Raw genomic sequence first — 27,196 nt, 5'->3', positions numbered from 1 at the left:
TCAGCATTTGTGTTCAGTGAGTCCGCCAGATTAGAGGCAGTAGGGATGTTCTCTTGCTAAATGCGTGAATTAGACCAATTTCCTGTCCTGCTGAGCATTTAAAATGTAACGAGTAGCCTACTTTTGGGTGTCAGGGAAATGTTTGGAGTAAAACGTACATTGTGTAGTGAAGTAAAAGTTGTCAAAAATATAAAAAGTAAAGTATAGATACCTTAAGTACTTTACGCTGTAGGCTACGTATACTGTTGACATTTAAGAGGCTAATAACGTTACTTATAGGGACATACATACGCATGCGTTTATTGTAATATGGTTAACAATAACCTCGCATCCTTTTTATTATAGCGTCTCTACTTACAAAGTTGCATCTGCATGCCATTCGGGACACAAAGCTGGTGGGGCAGAATTCAGGGGAGCACACCCTTTCTGGAGCTGCTGCCTGTAACAACTGCGGAATAAAACAAAAGTCGTTTATAATGGAAGTAAAGTCGTAATTATAAAGTTATGTACGCGAGTCAGATGTTTAGAAAAACGCAGGGAAAAACGGTGGACACTTTGATTGTTTGAGTTTTAAATGTTGAGGAAATCAATCACCCCATGTCTCAAGCCACTACGCCGGTGGTGCACGGTCTACGGCGGCGAAGGGCTGGCGTGATCAGGCCAGCAATCGGCCTAGTCAAGTGATTCCCAAAGTGTCAGATATAGCTTGCTCGCCAGCTAGCTAACTTGCTGAACTACTTTTGTCAACCAACGTCGTTGACGTCCCTAATGTGGCAATTGAAAGTTGCTGTTTTCAAATTGTGGCTACTACTAGCCATTGTTAATCGACTTTTTAACTAACGTTAGCAAACTACCTTACTAGCTAGCTCAGCTACCAGTTGGCTATGTTGGACTGAGCTAGCTAGCCAGTAAACACAGCTTGCGAGTTCCAGTTTTTAAACTAGATTTATTTCCGTTTTAGGTCCGCCAGTGTCTTGTCAAGTTGTCATGTAAGATTATTTTTAATTTTCTTCGTGTACGCGTCTTGCATATTATTATTTTTTACATCTTGGTTTTAATGAATAACTAATTAGCCAGTTAGCAATGTCTCTGCCATCCGCCGATATGATCGAAACTCCCCCTGGATATCCATTTGAAGAAATAGATTATGTGGATATTGAAGTTGAAGAGGTAAGTAAAGTTAGCTATCTCAACATTTGATTGGAACGTGAGGGATCCTATGATGCAGAAGTTGCCACAATGCGTGTAATCGCAATTGTCATGGTTGCTAGCTCTACCATTGTTAATCTACTTTTTAGCTAACGTTAGCAAACTGCCTTACTAGCTGTCTAGTTAGCCCAGCTACCAGCTGGCTATGTTGGATTGAGCTAGCTAGCTAGTCAACAAACAGCTTGCTGGCTAGGTTTGAATCACCCCAGCATGGGGTGTGATGTTGGGTTTGAATCACCCCAACATTGTGAAGTTGTATGGCTCATGCAGTAATCCGGTAAATCAGCTTTTTAACTATGCATGGAATGTTTTGTGTATTATGGTTTTGAAAAGGCCTGGGAATTAAATTACCATAACTATCTCACTAATAGCTATGCCATTCATCAATTATTTTGCCATAGACGTTATGGAGAATGGTCAGTTAGCTATGCTCCAAATCTATTTGACAGATCTTGTTTTGATTGTAGCTAGCTAACTAGCAGCAGTTCCCCACAGGTGGGCCCCACACATCAGACCCCTCCATCAGATCAGCTGACTTTGACTGTCTGCACACAAGAGTTTGATTGATATGCTGGATTGTGTAATGGAACTTGTCCACAACAACGGTGTTAGCTTGGCTAATTCCCAAAACACCCAGATGGAAGGTGTCATTAGTAGGGTCATGATAATAATAGACAAATAACATTGCATCCAACACACTTGGCTTATGTCATCTACCTGTTATCTTTCAGGTCGTGGGGAGAGGTGCATTTGGTGTTGTCTGCAAGGCCAAATGGAAAGGCAAAGACGTCGCAATCAAGACAATAGAGAGTGAATCTGAAAGGAAAGCGTTCATAGTTGAGGTATTGTCACATTGTACTGGGATACTAGTAGAGAGATTCTGTAAAGTTATGGCAGGGCAGTTTATTACAACCCAAAGAGATCCTTCTTGATTCTCTTCCCTCCTCCTCTCCCCTCCCAAGCTGCGACAGCTTTCGCGTGTGAATCACCCCAACATTGTGAAGTTGTATGGCTCATGCAATATTCCGGTAAGTCATCTTTTTAACACACTGATATTTCAGTGTGTTGTTGTAGCCTATGATTTTTGCCAGTTGTTGTAAATACCTTGGAACAGTGGGTTGTTACTGCTATTGGTGTTTCTACAATAAAATCAAGGTAGACAAATGACCAGAACATCGTGGGATACTGTATACCCTAATAACTAGATTTTTTTTTTTTTCATTTTTGACGGCACAAATTTTCCGATCTAGGTCTGCCTGGTGATGGAATATGCTGAAGGGGGGTCTCTGTACAATGGTGAGTCCCTTGATGATGATGTAGGCAAGCCTACTACTAGGCTTGGGCATTATCCAGATTGTCGTACCTTCATAGTGACCTTGTGCCATCCTAGGATATGAACACAAGGGGCGCTATATTCAAACCCCACTGAGTCTGTAATCTGAAAATTAGCAATGCTAATAAGTACACTATATATACAAAAGTATGTGGACACCCCAAATTAGTGGATTCGGCTATTTCAGCCACAAAGGTTGCGCAGAGATGTATAAAATTGAGCACACAGCCACGCAATCTCCGTAGAGAAACATTGGCAGTAGAATGGCCCATACTGAAGAGCTCAGTGACTTTCAACGTGGCTTTATCATAGGATGCCACCTTTCCAACAAGTCAGTTTGTCAAATTTCTGCACAGCTAGAGCTGCCCCGGTCAACTGTAAGTGCTGTTATTGTGAAGTGGAAATGTATAATAGCAACAACGGCTCAGCCACAAAGTGATAGGCCACATAAACTCACAGAATGGGACAGCCAAATGCTGAAGAGCGTAGCTCTACCTGCTCCAATGCATAGTGCCAACTGTAAAGTTTGGTGGAGGCATGACAATGCCCCCGTTCACAAAGCGAGATCCATACAGAACTGGTCAAGATCTGTGTGGAAGAACTTGACTGTCCTGCACAGAGCCCTGACCTCAACCCCATCAAACACCTTTTTGATGAATTGGAATGCCGACTGCGAGGCCAGGCCTAATCACCCAACAACAGTGCCCAACCTCAATAATGCTCTTGTGGCTGAATGGAAGCAAGTCCCCGCCGCAATGTTCCAACATCTAGTGAAAAGACTTCACAGAAGAGTAGATGCTGTTGTAGCAGCAAAGGGGGCACCCAATTCCATATTCATGAACATGATTTTGGAATGTGATGTTCAACAAGCAGGTGTCCACATACTTTTGGGCATGTAGCGTACATTTAACCACTTAACTAGATGACTAAGTTAGCAAACCAGTTGCACAACTGCAGAGCATTTAGCACATTTTAGACGATTAACTTAATAGTTATAAGATATCTAGCTGGCAAACCTTTTGTTTTGAATTACATATTGTAACCAGGCCACCTGGCGCATGCTGCACAACAATGAATGAGTGACTAAAGCATCCGGTCTCTCTTTGTTGTCTGCTTGTAAACAAAACAACGTGATTGGAGACTACCAGTAAGCTTCATCATGAAAAAAATGTGATGAGTGAAATGAAGAACGCGATCTGCTTTATCTCCTAACGTATTGCACACGTGACCTTGACGGCAGGTATTTAATCAAGTAGCCACAAATGTATATATATATTTTTAAAGCTTCAAAGAAATGGTTTTCGACGGTATTGAGAAGCCATCCTGTGGCTATTTCCAAATTCCCTGGTATACCGCCCAAGCCAACCTACTTCTCTACCACACACATTGACATGGCTTGTAAATTTGTGTAAATACATGCCATGTCAAACAAGTGGAAATATTGCAATCAATGTCAATTACTCCAATACCCAAATGCAAACTATGCTCTTATTAACCCTTTACACTCGTACCCTTATACGTGTAGAAAATTGCAGATTTGGGTGCTAATAAGCTCCTAAATTGGAATGTAGTGGCTGTACAGTGACATGCTATAAGTTACATCAGAGCTCAGGCTCTGCGCTTAAGTGTTATATGGGTTTTGAATTACAGCCATTCTGAACTTGAGCACAGCTTACGACAACAAGTTGTCCCCATCCCTCCTGGTATTTGGGCAATTTTCTTGTCTTAGTGAGGGAAATTCTGTAAATTAAGATGACTTGATGTAATTTGAAAGATGTGATGTTGAGGATTATAATAAATACTGTTTTGATGTCAAACACCCTTGAGTCCAAATGTGCACATGATAACTCATGTCATATACAGTGTCAGCATTTAGGATCACTATGTTTGATGTACAGTTACAGACGACGTGTTGTCATATCCTGGGTTGTTCTGAACAGAATGAGCCCTATTTGTTTATTGTGAAGAAAATTTGCCAAGGCGCACACACCTGAATGTACTCATGACTCATTTCTATGATCTGTTTCTCTGAATTGCCCTGTGAAAGCCTACCACTGTAAGATTGTATTTTATAATTTAGCTAGGCATGTTGGCAATAGAACAAGCTTTCAAATCATGCCCACCAGACCCAGATTGCGATGTTATAATGGACTGTTTTTGGAATGTATCCAGAGTATTTTCAGATTTTGTTCATGTAAAATGTATGTACACATCAACAGTGCAATGTTTTGATTTAGTCTTGTGTGACGTTAACTGTTGTCTTCACCTTTTGGTCTAATAATTTCTGTTATCTCCTAACTGTTCCATTTAAATTTCGCCTCATCCATATAGGTCAATTCCCATGAGTGTAAAGGGTTATTATTATTGACATGATTCCTTAGATTGGTCAGTACTTTCACAATGACCTGTTATGTAGTATTGCAGAGTTAGGAAGTGTTCATGGATCCGTTACCAGAAAGGGGTTCAAATACATGTGTATTTAAGTGTGGTAATTTAAAGTACTTTTTTAAAGTACATCGGTTAAATGCATTGGAGTGTTTGAGGCAGTGTTTGACTATTTTCAAATATATACATTACAATATTAAACTACTTGTCTTTAATAAATAAAATTTATACTTACTTTGAATGTATGTGAAATTGAGCTATTCAAAATAGTATTTGAACCCAGGTCTGACTCTTACCTGTACAAGCACTTTACCCCCTTGTATACTTTTCTACCTCTGAATCTCTGTCAAAGTTATTTAAAGTTGGTGTTCTTAGTTGTGGTCGTCACAACTTTGTTTAATGCTTGAAACTATAACTTTGAAGGTATTCTGTGTGTGTGTGTCTGCGTGTGTGCACGCGCATATTAGTAGTAAACAAGGAAAGTTCTCCCTGGTGAGGACATTTCCCAGGTCCCCACAAGGACAAAGGCTATTTTAGGCTTAGGAGTTAGAGTTATAGAAAATATCATTTTGAATGGAAATTCCTTTTATGTTCCCACAAGGATAGTAAAAATTGGTGTATGTGAAAGTGTGTTTGCACTTGTGGACTTTTATGGCTATGGAAGTGTGCGTATGTGCATGCAGGTGTGTTTTGTGTTTATTTCGAGGTGTCTGTGGTAGTGACTGTGTTCTCTGTCCACAGTGCTGCATGGTGCTGAACCCCTCCCCTATTACACTGCTTCCCATGCCATGAGCTGGTGTTTTCAGTGTTCCCAGGGGGTCGCCTATCTCCATGGCATGAAACCAAAGGCTCTCATTCACAGGGACCTCAAGCCACCCAAGTATGCTCCTCCTCACCACCTCCCCCTCTCTCTTGTTTCACTGCCAATAAAGTGCCTTGCTCCCCCACTCAAGGTGTCATTTAATAGATGTGTGTGATATATTATATTATGCAATAGCATCAGAATATTTGTGTCTCTTTATTAACCAAAATAGCATAGTTTTATGATATATTTTTAATAAGAATAGTCAACGGACGGGCTCCAGTCGTCTACGTGTGAAGGTATTTTGCTTATGTTTTTGTTCCATTTCTGTTCAATCTGGCTTCAGTAGTAAGGCCTTAGTGTTTTCATAGTGTGCCCCTGACTGAAATGCTTAGAGTAGCTGTATCGGCTCCAGAGGTTATATATTTGGCTCTGACGGAAAAGACTGGAACCTAACCTTCACGCTCTTTGTGTGACACAGAGGGTGTTGCCAGACTGTGTGGTTGTGAAGTTATTTGCTGTAGGGGATCTGACTTTCCTTTTGTATGCATAAAAATAATCTGACTAGCTGTATTCCCTTTTTTTCATGTTTTTTTTTTATGATTAGAAATGTTGGCTTTGAAGCTAAAGTGGCTTTATTTTGTGGTTGTAACCCATTTAGACCTCAGTAGCCTTTAGTTACCCTTACGTTGTCTCACACGTCACTCATTTGAGTGGATCTTTTGTTTACTTGTTTGTTTCAGCCTGCTCCTGGTTGCCGGTGGCACCGTGCTGAAGATATGTGACTTTGGGACAGCGTGTGACATTCAGACCCACATGACCAACAACAAAGGAAGTGCTGCTTGGATGGCCCCAGAGGTGTTTGAAGGCATGTATGAACAGCATGGCAAATGTTTGGAACACGCCAAGGGATGCCAGTCCCATCTGTCTTAGAAAGTGCAAATTGGACTGACTCTTTAAGAACAGTGGTATCTAAACAAGTGTAGCCTTTCATAAATGTGTTTATCTAGTGCATTGATTGTCAGTGTTTGGTTATGTGATGCTACTGTTGAGAGCAGTGTTTATACAGTAGGGCTTATGGAAGTGATCGTTAATTGTAATGGTGTGCCACTTTGGCTTTATCACTTACTTGATCACTGGAAGTCACCCCAAACACGTAGACTCCACCATTTCTCAAAGCCGGATTAATCTAACACTTGTTAGCATTCTGTTAATTTCCATTCATTCATATCTTGGGTGGTATTTATTATTAATTATTGTGGTTGTACACACAGGCATTTAGAAGTTGAATTGAGGGAAAGATGCAGCATATTGCAGAGACGGTTTCAGTTTCATCCCAAAGAGAATGTAGCATTTTAGTCTATGCTCTCAGCCGGTAGTTTAATGCAGGATTTCCGAAACTCGGTCCTGGGGGGCCCCCTGGGTTCACATTTTGTTTTTTGCCCTAGTACTATTCAAATAACCAACTCATCATCAAGCTTTGATTATTTGAATCAGCTGTGAAGTGCTAGGCGCAAAACAACTATACATGCACCCAGGAGGGGCCCCAGGACTGAGTTTGGGAATCCCTGGCCTAATGTACTTTGTTTTACAAAACACATTGAGAGGCAGCCTCTTGTCAAGGGGGTCAGGAGGAAATGCAAAGGTAATAGTAATTATCTTGTTTAGGGGAGTAACATGATTTCCATGCAATTTAAACAGCTCACATTTGCCCCCAGAATGACCTCCCTAAAGCTAATTTGCATCACGGGGAGAAATGTTATTACAAAAGGCGTTGGCAGCAAAGCAACTTTAAATCTGAGTTCCAAATGACACCCTATTCCATATATAAATAAAGGTGAGAAAAAAAATATATAGTGCATTATGGGCCCTGGTCAAAATAAGTCTGCTAAATAGGGAATAGGGTGCCATTTGGGACACAACCCAAACGTCTGTGTGAAGAATAGTTTAATTCCAACATAGCCACAGTAATTAAGCATCTCAGGAGTGGCCCTGAACTAAAATTGCCTCCTTATTTTCATCACACATATGTTCTTAAGGTGCGCAGACCAGATGGATGCTCCTGTGCTTTCCCAAGCACATCCCCCTTCTCCCCAACACTCCTCACACATATTAACTGTGCTTTTTTAAGAATTACTTTTCATCAGCCAATCAGAGCAATCTGAAAGGCCCTGAGTGGAGCTGTTTCTCTCATATGTGCTTTCAGGCAGTAATTACAGCGAGAAGTGTGATGTGTTCAGCTGGGGCATAATTCTCTGGGAGGTGATCACACGCAGGAAGCCCTTTGACGAGATTGGAGGGCCGGCCTTCCGCATCATGTGGGCTGTGCATAACGGTGAGTCTAAGAGGAAGTAGGTGGGGGAGCTGAATGAGTTAATCTCTGTGCTGACATGTCAATCACCCTGGCGTCTCAGAGCCGGCTGCCCAGTGAGACCTGCTGTGAGATTAAATGAGTTACGAGGCTGACGGGGAAGCGCAATTAAAAAGACAGACTCACCTGTATAGCGCTCCCTGCTGTTCCCTCCGTCGCACAGTAGAGTGATGGAGCAGAATGCTAACGGAACACGGACTGTCTGAGAACAGGAGCACACCTGGGGACACGACACTACTGCGTCTGTCATTCCAACAAATTAGCGGTGCCACCACAGCAGGGGCTTTCATTTGCATTAGATTGGAAGTGTTTACTTGTACTGAAATTAACTTTCTGGAACTTGATTACATTTTTAAAAGATTGTGTTTGTAATAACCTTTGACCTCTCCATTTTATTGTGTTTGGGTGTTTGTATTCATAGTGATAAATGTTGACGTAGTGCGTCTTATTTCTCTGTTTATATTGATAATGTCCAGGCACCCGGCCACCGCTCATCAAGAGCCTACCCAAACCCATTGAGAGCCTGATGACCCGCTGCTGGTCTAAAGACCCCTCTCAGAGACCCTCCATGGAGGAGATAGTCAAGATCATGACCCATCTTATGCGAGTAAGGCCCTCCTACACTCATACTTATAGAGATACATTAAATGAAATTGAATGCCTTACCAAGATAGCCGCCCTGCAGACAAGTGATCTCCACAGTGTCCATTCCAGTGTTCTTTTGAATTCCATGCCGACACCGATTCTAGATGCAAGGAGGACTCTTAACCATGGTGTCCTGTTCTCCGACTGCCTGGTCAGATGGTCAGTGTTGGGAATGTCGCTGTTACGTTTTCTGTCAACCTCTCTTTTCCAGTGCTTCCCAGGATCTGATGAACCCTTGCAATATCCGTACCAGTCTTCAGATGAAGGACAGAGTAGCTCGGCCACCAGTACAGGTAGCTACATCTATATTGTTGAAATAGTGGAAGCTTTTATTTTCTGCATTAGTTTTATGTACATAAAACATCATGGACATAATGTGGAAATATCTCACGTCTCACCACCTCTCTATTGGGTATTACAGGTTCCTATGTGGATTACACTTGCAACAGCAATAAGAGTGACACAAACATGGAGCATGGGGACTCTCCAGGGAGCAACGACACCATCAAGATCACACCTCAGTTTGCACATCAGTTCAGGCCAAAGGTAACGCAGCAACCTGTACTGGTACTGGTCTTGCCATGTCTATCACAACCATTAAATCTGAACAATTTACTTTGTCAGGTGTCTAGGTGAGAGAAGGTAGACAAATGAATGCAATTAGCTACATTTGTGTGGATATGAACAAAATGATTTAAACAAGCATCATATGACAGTAATCACGGTCATTTTGACGTAATCATCAGTACACAAAATGTAATTGAGACTTTTTGACCACACTGAATAAGTAGTGAAATGTATTGTAGGCCAACAGTCTGTTTTGTCTGTGCTCTCAGGTAGACCCGTTGTGGAGCCTGCCTCTGTCCAGAGGGAGCAGTGTTGAGAGCCTGTCGGAGCGAACACACAGTCTGCTGCCCTCAGAGAGCAAAAGAATGAGCGCAGACCTGTCAGAGCTGGAGCACAGGGTGCCTTTCGCTCCCACAGGTAACGTCAGAATCGACACCCTTCACACACACCAAAATGGATTATACAAGTGTAGGACTACATATTTGACACATCACACACTTCTAGAAGAGAAGCATACAGTTCATACTTACAGTAATGTTACGTCAGCTAATGAAGTCAGCTTTATTTCAGTACGAGAGAGAGCGATGGCATCCTACGCCATTAAAGCTACTATCGGATTGGCAGGTAGCCTAGCGGTTAAGAGCGTTGGGCCAGTAACCAAAAGGCCCAACCAAAAGGTTACTGGTTCGAAGCCCCAAGCCGACTAAGTGAGAGAAAATCAAAACTATGATATAACACATATGGAATCATGTGGTAACCACACAAGTGTTAAACAAATCAAAATAGATTTTATATTTGCAATTCTTCAAAGTAGCCACCCTTTGCCATTATGACAGCTTTGCACACTCTTGGAATTCTCTCAACCAGCTTCATGAGGTAGTCACATGTGTTTCAATGAACAGGTTTGCCTTGTTAAAAGTTCATTTGTTGAATTTCTGTCCTTAATGTGCATTTGAGCCAGTTGTGTTGTGACAAGGTAGGGTGGGTACATAAGATAGACCTATTTAGTAAAAGACCAAGTCCATATTATGGCAAGAACAGCTCAAATAAGCAAAGAGAAATGACAGTCCATTACTTTAAGACATGAAGGTCAGTCAATCTGGAACATTTCAAGAACTTTGAACGTTTCTTCAAGTGCAGTCACAAAAACCAAGTGCTATGATGACACTGGCTCTCATGAGGACCACCACAGGAAAGGAAGACGCAGAGTTGCCTCTGCTGCGGAACATGTCAGATTGCATCACAAATAAATGATTCACAGAGTTCAAGTAGCAGACACATGTCAACATCAACTTCTCAGAGGAGACTGTGTGAATCAGGCCTTCATGATCAAATTTCTGCAAAGAAGCCACTACTAAAGGACACCAATAATAAGAAGAGACTTGCCAAGAAACATGAGCAATGGACATTAGACCGGTAGAAATCTGTCCTTTGGTGTGAGTCCAAATTTTAGATTTTCGGTTCCAACCACCTTTTCTTTGTGAGACGCAGAATAGGTGAACAGATGAGGTGGTGTGGGGGTGCTTTGCTGGTGGCACTGTCTGATTTATTTAGAATTAAAGGCACACTTAACTAGCATGGCTACCACAGCATTCTGCAGTGATGCGCCATCCCAACTGGTTTGGGCTTAGTGGGACTATTATTTGTTTTTCAACAGGACAATGACCTAACACACCTCCAGGCTGTGTAAGTGCTATTTGACCAAGAAGGAGCGCGATGGAGTGCTGCATCAGATGACCTGGCTGCCACAATCCCCTGACCTCAAACCAATTGAGATGGTTTGGGTTGAGTTGGTCTGCAAAGTGGAGGAAAAGCAGCCAACCAAGTGCTCAGCATATGTGGGAACTCCTTCAAGACTGTTGGAAAAGCATTCCTCATGAAGTTGGTTGAGAGAATGGCAAGAGTTCAAAGCTGTCATCAAGGATAAAGGGGGGCTACTTTGCAGTGGTGTAAAGTACTTATGTAAAAATACTTTCATGTGTTACTTAAGTTGTTTTTTGGGGTATCTGTACTTTACTATTTATATTTTTGACTACTTTTACTTCACTACATTCCTTAAGAAAATATTGTACTTTTTACTCCATAAATTTTCCTTGACACCCAAAAGTACTCGTTATGTGAATGCTTAGCAGGACAGGAAAATAGTCAAATTCACACACTTATCAACCGAACATCCCTGGTCATCCCTATTGCCTCTGATCTGGCGGACTCACTAAACGCACATGCTTCGTTTGGAAGTTGTCTGAATGTTTGAGTGGCTTTCCGGTTTGCTTAATATAAGGAATTTGTAATTATTATTACTTTTGATACTTAAGTATATTTTAAACCAAATACTTTTATACTTTTACTCAAGTAGAATTTTACTGGGCCACTTTTACTTGAGTAATTTTCTATTAGGGTATCTTCACTTTTACTCAAATATGATAGTGGGGTACTTTTCCCACCACTACTACTTTGAAGAATCTAAAATATATTTTGATTTGTTAAACTTTTTTTTTGGTTACGACATGATTCCATGTGTTATTTCATAGTTTTGATGTCTTCACTATTATTCTGCAATGTAGAAAATAGTACAAATAAAGACCAACCCTGGAATGAGTAGATGTGTCCAAACTTTTGACTGGTACTGTTAAGTTGCTTTGGATAAGAGTGTCTGCTAAAATGACTTCAATGTAAATCATGTCTCCCTGTCTGTCAAGATGCATTTCATCTGCTTTCATCTCTGAGGTGATTCCTCATGTAAGCTCCTCCATATGCCCCTCAGCACTGGTGCCAGTCATCTCCCCTCCTTCACACAGATCTAAGGCTCAGGCTGAGCTTTATAGACAGGCAGCCCAATTCTGATCTTTCTTCCACTAATTGGTCTTTTGACCAATCACATCGGATCTTTTTCAGAGCTGATCTGATTGTTCCAAAGACCAATTAGTGGAACAAAAAGATCAGAATTGGGCTGCCTGTCTAAACACAGCCAGAGAGAATGCCTTTCATCATTCATCATCTGCCTTGTCAAAATTAAGCTTCCAAGGCATAAGTAAGCTACAATTAGCCTCAGTCTCTATTTGTCAGGGTTTTTCCTCACGCTTTCTTTTCAGCTTAATGTGAGACTGTTTTCTGTGAAATATCTTCAGTTGTCTGTCTTATTGTATAGAATTATTTCACATTGTTGATGCTGTACATGGTATATCATATGAATATTAGTTTAAAATGTAATATATTTAGCTTTATCATCTGTTTATCTTCAGTGCTCAATGGTTACTATATATTACAGTATTCGGTGCCATCAATATGGTTTGATCAATTTATTTTATTCCAATTATCATACATATTCTATTGGTAAAGTCAAACAGTTGCCTGTCATGTCTGTGCTGAGACTTCCTATGCAGCATCGCTAGCACTGTGTTGTGAAACTAACCAACCAACCTTAGGACAGGATGCATGTTGCCCGTGCATTGTGCATGTATGTGCTCTGCATGTCAATACAGTCCAGAGGGGAGCGAGGAGAGAGCAGCGTCTGACATGTATGCTCCAGCTCTGTGCCCTCTCTTTGTCTGCATGTGTACGCCAGCTATGTGTGTGTATTTGTTGCAGCACGTCCCCAGTATAAACGAGGCCACCGTAAAACGGCGTCATTTGGCACCATTCTGGACGTTCCCAAGATCGTCGTCACAGGTACCAGTGCGGACTACCAGGCTACTTGGTACCCTGGGTATAGCTGGCTTGGCTGAACTGAATCAGTGGGTTGCTCTGACACTGCTGGGCCTTTAGTGTCTGTTACTCCAGGTCTCACAGGCTACAGGGGCGCTTGTAGTCAATGCGTCTCAAATGTCACCCTATTCCCTATAGAGTCCCTGTGGGCCCTGGTCAAAAGTAGAGTACTAAATATGGAATAGGGTGCCATTTGGCATGCAGTTCTTATATTCTGCCTTGACACTTTACAATTGAATTGAAGTAAGGGGATATTATTTAGTAAGGGGATATTACCACCAGTGATGACTCAATACAAATCAGTATTGAGGCTATGGATGATGATAAACCTGGAGTAACACACGCAGATCTCTTTTTCCTCTGTCTTTTGTGGTTTTGTTAGACGTTAAGAGGGACATGGGTTACACATGGTGGCGGTCTTATCGGTGTTTCACCCTCCAGGCACAAGATGCTGTTTCGATTCACACAGATCCATCTTTTAATCAACATATCTAATCCAGATTCATGGATGAATCCAAACGTGTTAGCCTGATGTGCAAAAACAATAGAATAGGCTGTTGATTAGGGGCACGTCATCAGGTTATTTTTATCATCATGCCATCAGAAGGGGGGGTGAAATGGATGTGATAAGATTCATAACTCATGGCCCTGTCTGTTTCTCAGATGTCCTTCTGGCTTTGCTGCAGGCATGCAGGGAGTAAATTGGTTGGCTTGGCTTGCTCTCTCAGCTCGTCCTTGTCTTTCATGCATAGAGGACGTCTGTTAAAAGCTTCTTTTTTTCTGTCTTTGCATCCATTAACTTGGTCGATTTGATTGATTTACCTCACATTGAGGGTCACAGCTATTATTACCACCCAAGATGAGTATGAAGGAAACGGGGACAGCAGCACTGGATTTCAAACAAAAAAAGGCCTTTCTATTTAGGAAGGAGGAGCTGCGAGAGACATGTTGAAGGAGTAGTTAATTAATCAGTGACTAAAGGAGAGGGCTGACGTAAGGGGATATTAAAGGTATGACAAGGTTGTTATAACTATGTGGCACACCTAGATGTCACTCATTTCTTCAGTTCATTTGAACCCAGTCTCCATTTAGTAGTTTTAATTAGTATGAAGCATTTCTCAAGTTTTTTGAAGTTCTGGATTGGCATTCTAAATAAAATGTCTATTCAGTGTTATCATAGTAGGGTGGGACTTCAAATGGCTATCCTCGCAAGCACCTCTGTTGCCATATTGTACATACTTGACAGCAGCAAAGTATATTATTTTTACACGCAAAATAACAATCACACAATGACAGGACCTTATTTGATCTACAGCGCCTTCAGAAAGTATTCACACCACTTGACCTTTTCCACATTTTGTTGTGTTACAGACGGAATTTAAAATATATTAAATTGAGGTTTTATGTCACTGGCCTACACACAATACCCATAATGTCAAATTGGAATTAGGTTTTTAGACATTTCTACAAATTTTATTAAAAAGAAAAAGCTGACATGTCTTAAGTATTCAACGCTTTTGTTATGGCAAGCTTAAATAAGTTCATGTGACATTTTTACTCAAGTTGAATGGACTCTGTGTGCAATAGTGTTTACAATGATTTTTGAATGACTACAACTTGTACCCCACACATCTGTAATGTCTATCAGTGAATTTCCAACACAGATTCAACCAGAAAGACCAGGGAGGTTTTCCAATGCATCGCAGAGAAGGACACCTATTGGTAGCTGGGTAAAAATACAAACATTGAATATCCCTTTTTCTGCAATGGTGAAGTTGTTAATTACACTTTGGATGGTGTATCAATACACTCAGTCACTACAAAGGTACAGTTGTCCTTCCCAGTGGTGTCCGTCCTCTCCTTTTAACTGAACTAAGGGATTTCACCATGAGGCCAATGCTGACTTTAAAACAGTTCCAGTTTAATGACTGATAATGGGAGAATTGAGGATGCATCAACATTGTAGTTCCATCACAATACTAACCTAAATGACAGAGTGAAAAGGAAGCCTGTATAGAATCAAAATAATCCTAACATGCATCCTGTATGCAATAAGGCACTTAAGTAAAACTGCAAAACCATTTGGCAAAGAAAGTAACTATATTGAACACAAAGCGTTATGTTTGGAGCAATAACACTTCACTGAGTACCACTCTTCATATTTTCAAGCATGGTGGTGGTTGCATCATGTTATTTGTATGGTTGTCATTGACTTAAGACTTTTTTTAAATCAAAAGAAATGGAATAGATCTAAGCACAGGCAAAATCCTAGAGAGAAACTTGGTTCAGTCTACTTTCCAACAGACACTGGGAGACATTCACCTTTCAGCAAGACACTACCCTAAATCAGAAGGCCAAATATACACTGGAATTGCTTGCACAGATGACGTTCAATGTTCTTGAGTAGTAAGATTTGAAAATGACTGTCATGGAATGATCAACAACCAACTTGACAGCTTGATTTAAAAATTAAAAAATTAAAAAAAAAAATTAAAAAATTAATAATGTGCAAATATTGTACAATCCAACTAGAGACCAAGAAAGACTCCGCTGTAATCCCTGCCAAAGGTGATTCTTACATGTGGTGACTATGGGGTGTGAATACTTATGTAAATGAGATATTTCTGTGTGTTAATTTTCAATACATTTTCTAACTTCCATTTTGAATTCAGGCTGTAACACAACAAAATTTGATAAGTCGAATGTGTATGAATACTTTCTGAAGGCACTGTATAGGCCTAGAGCAACAACTACTGCAGTGACAAATGAGCATTTGTCTCAATCCAACATTCAGTGTATTGTTTGTTTCTGTGTCTGTCTGTCTGTCTGTCTGTCTGTCTGTCTGTGTGTAGTGTCTGTCTGTGTGTCTGTGTGTGTGTCTGTCTGTGTGTGTCTGTCTGTCTGTGTGTAGTGTCTTTTGTTTCTGAGTTTTGTGCAATAAGGGAGGTCAAGCTAGTTTTAGATGTTCGCTTCCATATCATGTAAAAAGTTATGCATTCACAATTTTGTAGTTTAGAAAGAAAGAAAAAATCAGTTGTTGAGGGTATTGTTTAGTTAGAAATGTAAAAAAGACCTCCAGTGCTCCCATCGCCAGAAAATTCCCAGCAGCTGAATATTCCGACTCTGAAAACAACCAACTCAGAAGACATTGTTCATAATTCTCCAGCATAGATCGAACTAATAATACTTCTAACTGCCAGATGGCTATAATTTCACCTGTTATTCTGACAATGTCAGGCAGGTCAGAGCCAACCTCAGGTTTACCTTGGCTGGGGATGAAGGAGTGGAGGCAGGTCAGAGCCAACCTCCGGTTTACCTTGGCTGGGGATGAAGGAGTGGAGGCAGGTCAGAGCCAACCTCCGGTTTACCTTGGCTGGGGATGAAGGAGTGGAGGCAGGTCAGAGCCAACCTCCGGTTTACCTTGGCTGGGGATGAAGGAGTGGAGGCAGGGTGCAGATCAGGGCCAGACCAGACCTGATTGTGCTATTCAGTACAGGACCCCCTGCCCGTTGGCCTTTGCTGGGCCTCAGACAAGACGTGCTATGAACCCTAAAATACCCTAGTTTCCCATCACCAACATCCCTTACTCACAGCCCCCCCAAAAAGCAGATCTGCACAAACGTGACACAGTGAGGCCTAGCTATTCATGTGGTAGGTGTGTGTGTGTGTTGTGCCGTGTTAGTGTGGGGGTTGAGGGGGATGACTACTACGCTATGGTCATGCTATGGGCATACCAGAGCACATGTGACTGGCCAAGGAGTCGGGGGTTAAATCTGTGCAAATGTCCTGTCTCTGTGTTGCTCTGTGGTTTGGATACCCCACTTTTCACAGACCTCAGACAGACAAGTCCCCCTGGAACTGTGTCTAGGTTTTAACGGTTCCTCTATCTCTCTATCCTGTCCACAGCCACCTGTGAGGCGCAGAGACGGAGATCTGTACAGGACCTCCCTGTGGTCGGCACAGAGTCCAGCCAGGTAAGATGCTCTACAGTAGGACGGCCAGGAAAGATGCTCTACAGTAGGACGGCCAGGTCAGGTGCCCTACACTAGGACGGCCAGGTCAGGTGCCCTACACTAGGACGGCCAGGTCAGGTGCCCTACAAGGCCTGGATTGACTAGTGTAACACCGTACATAAGCCTTTCACAGAGGGGGAAATGCATGTTATGAAAGCTTTCTCAAAAGCTTTTTGGTGGTATCGTATCTTTTCTCTCTCTCTGAATTGCATTGCATTTTAACTGGTCGTATTTTGCTTCCTCTGAGGATTTGATGCATGCTCGATCAAACATGGTGTCCAATGGCGGAAAAGCTAAGTGATGTAATGGAGAATGTCACTGTTGCGAAGATGAATATGTTCCAGGTGTAGAAAGAACATTCTCTTGTCTCCCTGTGCATTTCTTTTGCAGTAGCAAAATTCCTGTTTAGTTTAAAGATGAAGTAGACTCTGGACTTGTATTGTTCTTGTCTGATACCGTTTTGCACAAGGTTATCTGTGGAGATCAACTCGTGAGTTCCCAGTAGTTGGACGGAGTGTTTTCCTCTGGTTTTCTTACATGTTTCTCTCTTTCGGGAGTGTGTACATAACCCCAGACAGACTTAAGACTTTGTTTTTCACACTTTACTTGACAAACTATACATTGTTTCACCCCACTGAAAGAGGCTCAGGATTCCCATGTGGGATTTTGTTGCCGTCTGAAGCCATGGGATGACAGCTATAATAATTGTTGACTTTGCTTGAGGTTCTGGTGTTTTGTGTTCAGTGCACAAAAGCAATAGCGGTCCTGTATGGCTCAGTTGATAAACCATGACGCTTGTAACGCCAGGATTGTGGGTTCAATTCCCAAGGCCACCCACTCGTAAAATGTATGCACGACTGTAAGTTGCTTTGGATAAAAGCGTCTACCAAATGGCATAAATTATTATTTAAAGGGACATTTTGTGGACATGTGTTTCCACCTCTGATCTTCTACGATTGGCTGTATGAGTGATTGACTGTTGTTGGCCTGTTACAGGGGAGCCGGAACAGCAGCAGGTCCTCCAGTCCCAGTGTGAGGATGATGCCGCCTGATAAGACCAGCAGCAGAGGCTATAGCTTCTCTCCCGATGACCCCACAGGTACAGTAGTATTGGTGGCAGGTAGCCTAGAGGGTTAGAGTGCTGGGCCAGTAACCAAAAGGTAGCTAGTTCCAATCCCCAAGGCGTCAAGGTGAAAAATCTGCCCTTGAGCAAGGCCTTAACCCTAATTGCTCCAGGGTCACCGTTGATGATGGCAGACCCTGGCCGTGACCCCACTCTCCAAAGGGGGAGTTGGGATATGCAAAAAGACAAGGGTCTATTTCTGTTGAAGGACTTCTGGTGTCTATTGATAACTGAATGCCTGCCCAGTGGACTCAGCTTACACCGAGTCCACTACTGTCACTGTCAGAGCAACAAAAAAACACGAGTCTTGCTCTCTCCTGCCCAGATACCAACGGCTCAGACAACTCCATTCCCATGGCATATCTCACTCTGGACCACCAGCTGCAGGTAGGGAATCATTTCATACCGGACCTCCCTTGTCCCTGTCCTGCTAATTTTTTTTTTTATGTGTAGATATGCTATTTTGTTTTAATTGAAATGTTGATATTTTCCCCACTCAAAGATGATTTCAACGACACTGCAAATTGACTAATACAATTAGGGCAGGATAGCATACTTTTCTCAGAGGTTATCTAAAAAGAGGAATGTCTGTATAAATATCCACTGGCAATTTTTGTATATTTTTAAAAGCTCAGATGAATCTGATAAACTCTAAAATGTATTTATATCATCTAACTGGATATATGCTTCCAAATCAATTAATCTCATGGTTTATTTTCAGCCCCTCGCTCCTTGCCCAAACTCCAAAGAGTCCATGGCTGTGTTTGAGCAGCACTGTAAAATGGCCCAGGAGTACCTAAAAGTGCAGACAGAAATCGCCTTGCTGATCCAGAGAAGGTAAATAGTGAACATTTACTGTACCTCTCCATCTTGTAGGGCAAGCGTTCAGCCACCACCAAAGGGCTGAGGTAATGCTCTGTTCTTTCATTCTGTTAGCGCTCCAGAGTTCAGTGTAATTAACTCTAGTCTGTACTGTAGGCCCTGCTGAATGTGACCATACACATCTATAAATATAGTTTTATATAGAAGAGAGGCAGGGTGAGTGTAGACCGCAACAAGCTGTTAGCTAATGAGAACATGAAACCCAAAATGAAAAGGCATCTGGGCACCAAGCATCCAAGCTACAAAGACAAGACAGCTGACTTTTTTTTATTAAAGGAAATGTCAATATCTGGAGGCCTCACAAGATTCATTGAAGAACGTCTGCGCGGTACAAGAAAAGGCACTTTGTGCATCATACCTTGTGGCCCAGCGTATTGCTAAGTGCAACAACAAAAAACCACCAGCGCAGAGGATCTCATACTCCCTGCTGCGATTGATAAATGCACTGAAATCTTCGGAGAGTCAGCCTCAACATACTTAAAACTATACCCATATCCAATGACACTATGAGGAGGAGAATCCAGGACATGTCTGGGGACATAACGTGCCAGACATCAGAGTACATCAGTGCAAATTTCCATTACGCACTGCAGCTTGATGAATTCACAGATATGGCTAACCATGCAAATCTAATGGTCTATGTCAGACACGTCTGGGATAATAACTTCGAGACGCAGTTCCTTTTTAGTGTCGATTTGCCCACCACCACCACTCCAGAGGCTGTCTTTAGCACAATGGATATGTTCCTGGGCTTCGTGGGACTGGCCTAGGATGGGTGTGTCAGTGTGACCACAGATGGGGCAGCTGCCATGACGGGACAGCACTCTGGAGTAGTAAAGCGGATCCTGAAGAGAGCACCGAGTGCGACGTGGATCCACTGCTTCCTACACAGGGGTGCTTTGGCAGCGAAGGACATCATGCCTGAGCTCCACGCCACTCTCCACAATGTGAGTGAAAAGTGGTTGTTTCCAGGCCTTCTGCAGGGATATGGCGAGGGAGCACCAGCAGGTGTTTCCAGGCCTTCTGCAGGGATATGGGGAGGGAGCACCAGCAGGTGTTTCCAGGCCCTCTGCAGGGATATGGCGAGGGAGCACCAGAAGGTGTTTCCAGGCCTTCTGCAGGGATATGGCGAGGGAGCACCAGCAGGTGTCTCCAGGCCTTCTGCAGGTGTATGGCGAGGGAGCACCAGCAGGTGTTTCCAGGCCTTCCGCAGGGATATGGCGAGGGAGCACCAGCAGGTGTTTCCAGGCCTTCTGCAGGGATATGGCGAGGGAGCACCAGCAGGTGTTTCCAGGCCTTCTGCAGGTGTATGGCGAGCGAGCACCAGCAGGTGCTTTATCATGCAGGGGTAAACTGCTGGGTTGCTTTTATGAGCTTCGAACATTTCGATTGTGAAGAATGGCTCTCGCAAATTGCCTACCTGGCAGATATTTTTTATCATCTGAATTCGCTCAATGTGTCAATGCAAGGGAGAGGTCATAATCGATTTTAACAGAGGGACAAAGTGGATGGCTTCCAGATGAAGCTTACCATTTGGGCAAATCATGATTTTCGAGATTCAGAATCTGATCAACATAAGGCACCGCGACACACTGAAAAAGAAATAGTTAAACAGCATCTTGTCAAGCTGCAGGGAAGGTTTTGCGACTACTTCCTGGAGGAGAACAGGAGACTAGACGACTGGACCCGGGACCCCTTTTGAGTGGAGATGGGAAGCGTCACATTGCCAAGTAATGAATAGGATCAGCTGGTGGAGCTGTCATTTCATAGCGGACTGAGGATGCACTTCCTGGAAATGACACTGCCATTCTGCTGCAGCGTAATGGGAGAGTATCCTGCTCTCACCTGTCATGAGTCATTAATAAAGAATTCCTAATGATTGTTGTTTCTTCTATTTTAAACACTGGTATGTGTTACTGAGTCTGATCATTTATTACACCCCACCCCTGAACTGGTCACCTAATTAAATAGCTTATTCTCTTGAATTGATAATACATGTGTTCTCAGTTAATATGGCTGTGGAATGACTTTCTTTAATACCATAATTTAGTCTATTTTGCAAGTGAAACCTGCCCAAGAAGGCAGCTGCAATGCAACATTACAAAATGTTATCATCAACAGTCCATAATATTGGGTTGTGACTTAATTGTGACTTTCAAATTTGGGTCCCCAGACAAAACCAGTTGAGAACCACTGGTGTAGAGAATCATTGTTCCCTCTAAACCACTGTAAAATATATTTTCATTAAATCAAAAATATTGTATTTTCAAGCTGTTTTGAAGCTGGTTTACAAAACCAAAAGTAGATGACACAAAAACAAAACTTAAAGAACAGGAAGCATAGAACAGTTACCGGGGAACAGTGGGTTATCTGCCCTGTTCAGGGGCAGAATGACAGATTTTCACCTTGTCAGCTCGGGGATTCGATCCAGCAACCTTTCGGTTACTGGCCCAACGCTCTAACCACATGTCTATGTGAATGTGGTCGGGGTCACCCAAAAGGTTACATATTGCAGCTTTAATGGCATATCCCTTTCCTTTTTTTCTTGTTCTCATTCTGTATGCTTTTCTCTCTCCTCTCCGACACCTTTCTTTTTAATCTTAGTCATGTTTGTATTTTCTTATGTAAACTGCACTGCAATTAAGTTTTCTGTATTGTAAAGTGCACCATTGTGGCACATGTAAAAAAGAAAAAAAAAGAAACGTCCTCTCACTGTCAACTGCGTTTTATTTTCAGCAAACTTAACGTGTAAATATTTGCATGAACATAAGATTCAACAACTGAGACATAAACTGAACAAGTTCCACAAATGTGATTAACAGAAATGGAATAATGTGTCCCTGGACAAAGGGGAAGTCAAAATCAAAAGTAACCGTCAGTATCTGGTGTGGCCACCAGCTGCATTAAGAACTGCAGTGCATCTCCTCATGGACTGCACCAGATTTTCCAGTTCTTGCTGTGAGATGTTACCCCACTCTTCCACCAAGACACCTGCAAGTTCCCGGACATTCCTGGGGGGAATGGCCCTAGCCCTCACCCTCCGATCCAACAGGTCCCAGACGTGCCCAATAGGATTTGAGATCTGGGCTCTTCGCTGGCATTGGCAGAACACTAACATTCCTGTCTTGCAGGAAATCACTCACAGAACGAGAGGTATGGCTGGTGGCATTGTCATGCTGGAGGGTCATGTCAGGATGAGCCTGTAGGAAGGGTACCACATGAGGGAGGATGATGTCTTCCCTGTAACGCACAGCATTGAGATTGCCTGCAATGACAACGAGCTCAGTCCGATGATGCTGTGACAAACCGCCCCAGAACATGGCGGGCCCTACACCTCCAAATTGATCCCACTCCAGAGTACAGGCCTCGGTGCAACGCTCATTCCTTTGACAATAAATGCGAATCCGACCATCACCCCCGGTGAGACAAAACCGCCACTCGTCAGTGAAGAGCACTTTTTTACCAGTCTTGTCTGGTCCAGCGACGGTGGGTTTGTGCCCATAGGCGATATTGTTGCCGGTGATGTATGGTGAGGACCTGCCTTACAACAGGCCTACATGCCCTCAGTCCAGCCTCTCTCAGCCTATTGCGGACAGTCTGCGCACCGATTGGAGGGATTGTGTTTTCCTGGTGTAACTCGGGCAGTTGTTGTTGCCATCCTGTACCTGTCCCGCAGATGTGATGTTCGGCTGTACCGATCCTGTGCAGGTGTTGTTACACGTGGTCTGCCACTGCGAGGATGATCAGCTGTCCGTCCTGTCTCCCTGTAGCACTGTCTTAGGCATCTCACAGTATGGACATGGCAATTTATTGCCCTGGCCACATCTGCAGTCCTCATTCCTCCTTGCAGCATGCCTAAGGCATGTTCACGCAGATGAGCAGGGACCCTGGGCATCTTTCTTTTGGTGTTGTTCAGAGTCAGTGGAAAGGCCTCTTTTGTGTCCTACGTTTTCATAACTGTGACTTTAATTGCCTACCGTCTGTAAGCTGTTAGTGTCTTAACGACCGTTCCACAGGTGCACGTTCATGAATTGTTTATGGTTCATTGAACAAGCATGGGAAACAGTGTTTAAACCCTTTACAATGAAGATCTGTGAAGTTATTTTGATTTTTACGAATTTTCTTTGAAAGACAGGGTCCTGAAAAGGGGACGTTTCTTTTTTTGCTGAGTTTGTGTAAATGATACCAATCTATATCTCCAGGAAGGAGTTGATCGCTGAACTGGACCAAGATGAGAAGGACCAGCAGAACACGTCCCGCCTGGTCCAGGAGCACAAGAAGCTGCAGGAGGAGAATAAGTCTCTGTCCACCTACTACCAGAAGTGCAAGAAGCAGCTGGAACTGATCCGCGCCCAACAACCGAAGAGACAGGGCACCTCATGATGATCCACAAGCTGGCCCCTACCTGGCTCATGCTGCAGAGACACAAACAAACTCTCCCCATGTCATATCCCCTGTTCTCCTCCTCTTCTCTTCCTCTCCTCTACTGATCTGGGTCACCTGTAGTCTGGTCTGGAACCCAAACCTCTACTGTTCTGGGTCACTTGTAGTCTGGTTTGAAACCCTAACCTCTACTGTCCCGGGTCACTTGTAGTCTGGACTGAAACCCAAACCTCTACTGTCCTGGGTCAGCTGTAGTCTAGACTGAAACCCAAACCCTACCTGCAAAGCATTTGCCACTATCTCTCTCCTCCTCCCTCTGCCCTATGTTAGCTATGATCTCAACCTAGGTGCCCCCGCCCACCAGCACCTGGGCCCTGTAGGTTCCAGTGGATCTTGTTTTACCTTGTACTGTAAAGAGACCTGTGTTTTACTGTATACCTGCATGTTGCGTCAGACAAACTGCTGATAACATGGAATGGACAATAAGCTTCACTCAAGCAGGCTGTTATGGAAAGTCTCTGTGTCCATATGTATGCACATCTTTACAGTATATTCTTTGATTGCAGACCAAAACAATCAGCATCTATCTACCCTCTCTCTCCATAAAGAGCTATAGTCATGAGGTTGTGATTGCCCTAGGTACAGTGAACACAGAGGGCAGAGGAGTGGGCTTCTAGCCCTCAATGGTCAGCCATCCTTTGGGTCAGAAAGGATGCTTCTTGAGGTGTGAGTCCTGTACAGTAACCTCCTATTGCCTTGTGTTCCACAGCCTGATGGGAGGGGAGGCCAGTGAGGGGTGTGAAATATGTTTGTCTCTATTGCTCTCAGGGCCCCTCGGACCCTCCCCTGGGCTGCCTGGTCCGTGTGTGTGTCCTCCTCCCACAGTCCAGTCCTCCCGTTGGTTAGTCTGACCCTGACCTGTCTTCCTTACTGGCTAGTGGCCATGTGTCCTTGAGAATGTGAAAAACAAAGATGGACGTATGAGTTACGTTCAGAATTTGGCGTTTTTAATGAATTACAAACTGAATTTATTTGACTGTGATCACGTAGTTCTAAGTGTGTTTTTTACCCTCTTAGGCAGAAATAGCCACTCTTGTATCTATATAATGTAGACGTCTCCGTTCTTGCTCCTAGTTTTTATGGCAGCATAACCCCTCACAGAAGAAATCCACCACAACCTGACAACCTATCTGAAACTATTTAATGTAAGTTGCATTCATTTTAACGGTGGATGTATTTTAGATATGCCTTGCATATCCATGATGTGTCTGTGGATTTAAAAAAAGAATGTCTTGACACAAGCAAAATATGAGACTTTATTTTTTCAACCTGCTTAAGTAAAATAAACTTTGTACGAGGTTGAAAGTGCAACATGTTTATCAAGACTTCAGTATTTTGTGTTTCTTTGTCTTTTATTATTCTATAATTTTACTTTGTATAAGTAAGACACCGCTTTTGTGTTAGGGATTATAATCTTATCTGGTATGGGAATATACTGAGGTACGGTGCATTCGGAAAGTATTCAGACCCCTTGACTTTTTCCACATTTTGTTACGTTACAGCCTTGTTCTAAAATTGATTCAATAAAAACATTTCCTTCATCAATCTACACACAATGTCCCATAACAGGTGTTTAGACATTTTTGTTATTATAAATAAGAAGCTGAAATAACACATTTACATAAATATTCAGACCCTTTACTCAGTACTTTGTTGAAGCACCTTTGGCAGAGATTTTAGCCTTGAGTCTTCTTGGGTATGAAGCTACAAGCTTAGCACACCTGTATTTGTGGAATTTCTCCCATTCTTGGGGAGCATTGCTCTACAGCTATTTTCAGGTCTCCAGAGATGTTTGATCGGGTTCATGTCCGGGCTCTGGCTGGGCCACTCAAGGACATTCACAGACTTGTGCCGAAGCCACTCCTGCATTGTCTTAGCTGTGTGCTTAGGGTCGTAGTCCTGTTGGAAGTTGAACCTTTCCCCCAGTCTGAGGTCCTGAGTGCTCTTGGGCAGGTTTTCATCAAGGATCTCTCTGTACTTTACTCTGTTCATCTTTCCCTCGATCCTGACTAGTCTCCCCACAGTATGATGTTGCCACCACCATGTTTCACCATAGGGATGGTGCCAGGTTTCCTCCAGATGTGACGCTTGGCATTCTAGCCAAAGAGTTCAATCTTGGTTTCATCAGACCAGATATCTTGTTTCTTATGGTCTGATTAATATTTAGATGACTTTTGGCAAACCCCAAGCAGGCTGTCATGTGCTTTTTTACTGAGGAGTGGCTTCTGTCTTGCCACTCTACCATAAAGGCCTGATTGGTGGAGTGCTGCAGAGATGGTTGTCCTTCTGGAAGGTTCTCCCATCTCCACAGAGGAACCCTAGAGGAACTCCTTCAGAGTGACCATCGGGTTCTTGGTCACCTCCCTGACCAAGGCCCTTCTCCCCCGATTGCTCAGTTTTGCCAGGCGGCCAGCTCTAGGAAGATTCTTGGTGGTTCCAGACTTCTTCCATTTAAGAATGATGGAGGCCACTGTGTTCTTGGGGACCTTCAATGCTGCAGACATTTTTTTTGGTATCCTTCCTCACAGGTGGACTCCAAGTTGTAGAAACATTTCAAGGATGATCAATGGAAACAGGATGCACCTGAGCTTGAGTTCGAGTCTCATAGCAAAGGGTCTGAATACCTTTTTTTATGTTATTATGGGGTATTGTGTGTAGATGGAATCAAATTTTAGAATAAGGTGGTAACGTAACAAAATGTGGGAAAAGTAAAAGGGTCTGAATACTTCCCGAAAACACTGTATACAAGGAGAGACCTATCCCTCTCCTAAATGTTGTTTTTTAGTTCACATGTTGCTGTAGAATTTTATTGCTAGCTGTTAAAGTACTTGACTTGTTTTTCTTTGCTATGTTGAGGTGGGAGAAGTTGTTCACTTGCGCCTCATTTTAATGGACAGTCAGTGAGAATTATGTGACTTTGTGTTTTTTGGGGAGGATTGTTTATTATGCTAATGAATGCCAGGAGGCTGATTGTCTGGTCAATATGCTGCAAAGGAAATCTTAATGAAATCTGTCACTGCTTTCCCCAATGAATATAATAAATCCCAGTAGCTTTAAGTACCCATGAAAAAAAGTTAAGAGAAATTATCTTACTTTAAAAAGTTGTCTTGCTGTTTAATTTGAGCAGACCTGTCTTAGTTACAGTCCTTCAAATGTTTTGCACAATCATCTGGTTTTACTGATCACATGTAACAAACAGTTTGATTCTGGTACTTTGAAATACACATTCTGATGTACGAGACAGGATAAGTGAAATTGTGGGTTAATTTGCTGCAGTGAGTATATACCTAGTTTTTTCAGTTTAAATCTTTTTATTGACCATTTCCTGTATATAACTGTTTCTTAAGCTATTGGGAACAGGTATTTTCCTAGGAGGGAGGCATCATGAAATAAACTAAACAGGGACAAATTGTATTATTTGAACATGTTTTATATATTTGTATGAGAGAGAGTGTATGTGTGTGTTCACATCTACACAGACACCCAAATAATTCATAAATGTGATCCACATTGCTCATGGTTACTAAAAATGCCAGGACATAATCCCTAGTTGTTATGATTAGAAAGTGAGCTAAATTAATCTGTGCATATGTTTATTTTCATGTTAGGTCTCAAAGCTACCAGTAACACCCTCAAAACAAACTGTTGTGTGGGCTGGGGTAAGGCGTTTACACCTGGACTGCCAACACAAAACAGTCTGGTAAAGGATGGACGACTG

At 42.6% G+C, this 27,196-nt stretch overlaps 1 protein-coding gene across 2 annotated transcripts; it reads left to right on the top strand.

The window, feature by feature from the left end:
- Window positions 1–24,789, top strand: LOC112250048 (mitogen-activated protein kinase kinase kinase 7). 2 transcript variants are annotated; one of them, XM_024419879.2, is made up of 17 exons: window positions 1–1,170; window positions 1,941–2,051; window positions 2,172–2,237; window positions 2,460–2,505; window positions 5,669–5,807; window positions 6,473–6,597; window positions 7,936–8,064; window positions 8,577–8,707; window positions 8,957–9,038; window positions 9,167–9,291; window positions 9,582–9,729; window positions 12,901–12,981; window positions 16,924–16,991; window positions 18,027–18,129; window positions 18,479–18,540; window positions 18,875–18,990; window positions 23,238–24,789. In XM_024419879.2, the coding sequence occupies exons 1-17, from the start codon at window positions 1,084–1,086 to the stop codon at window positions 23,416–23,418; spliced, it is 1,800 nt and encodes a 599-aa protein (XP_024275647.1). In that variant the 5' UTR covers window positions 1–1,083; the 3' UTR covers window positions 23,419–24,789. The 2 variants fall into 2 exon arrangements, with proteins under 2 accessions (XP_024275647.1, XP_024275648.1); XM_024419880.2 differs by lacking the exon at window positions 12,901–12,981 and having other exon boundaries at window positions 2–1,170.
- The last annotated feature ends 2,407 nt before the right edge of the window (window positions 24,790–27,196 follow it).

The sequence above is a fragment of the Oncorhynchus tshawytscha genome, linkage group LG05 (assembly GCF_018296145.1).
Source record: "Oncorhynchus tshawytscha isolate Ot180627B linkage group LG05, Otsh_v2.0, whole genome shotgun sequence".
NCBI lineage: Eukaryota > Metazoa > Chordata > Actinopteri > Salmoniformes > Salmonidae > Oncorhynchus > Oncorhynchus tshawytscha.
The sequence above is the reverse complement of the archived record's forward strand: the minus strand, read 5'-3'. Positions and strand labels throughout refer to the sequence as shown.

Bases quoted from the DNA above. Each gene is read 5' to 3' on its own strand.
- LOC112250048 (XM_024419879.2), top strand. From the start codon at position 1,084: ATGTCTCTGCCATCCGCCGATATGATCGAAACTCCCCCTGGATATCCA. The intron at 8,065-8,576 runs GTGAGTCTAAGA...GATAATGTCCAG, and splicing joins CATGTGGGCTGTGCATAACG to GCACCCGGCCACCGCTCATC. The intron at 18,130-18,478 runs GTACAGTAGTAT...TCTCCTGCCCAG, and splicing joins CTCTCCCGATGACCCCACAG to ATACCAACGGCTCAGACAAC.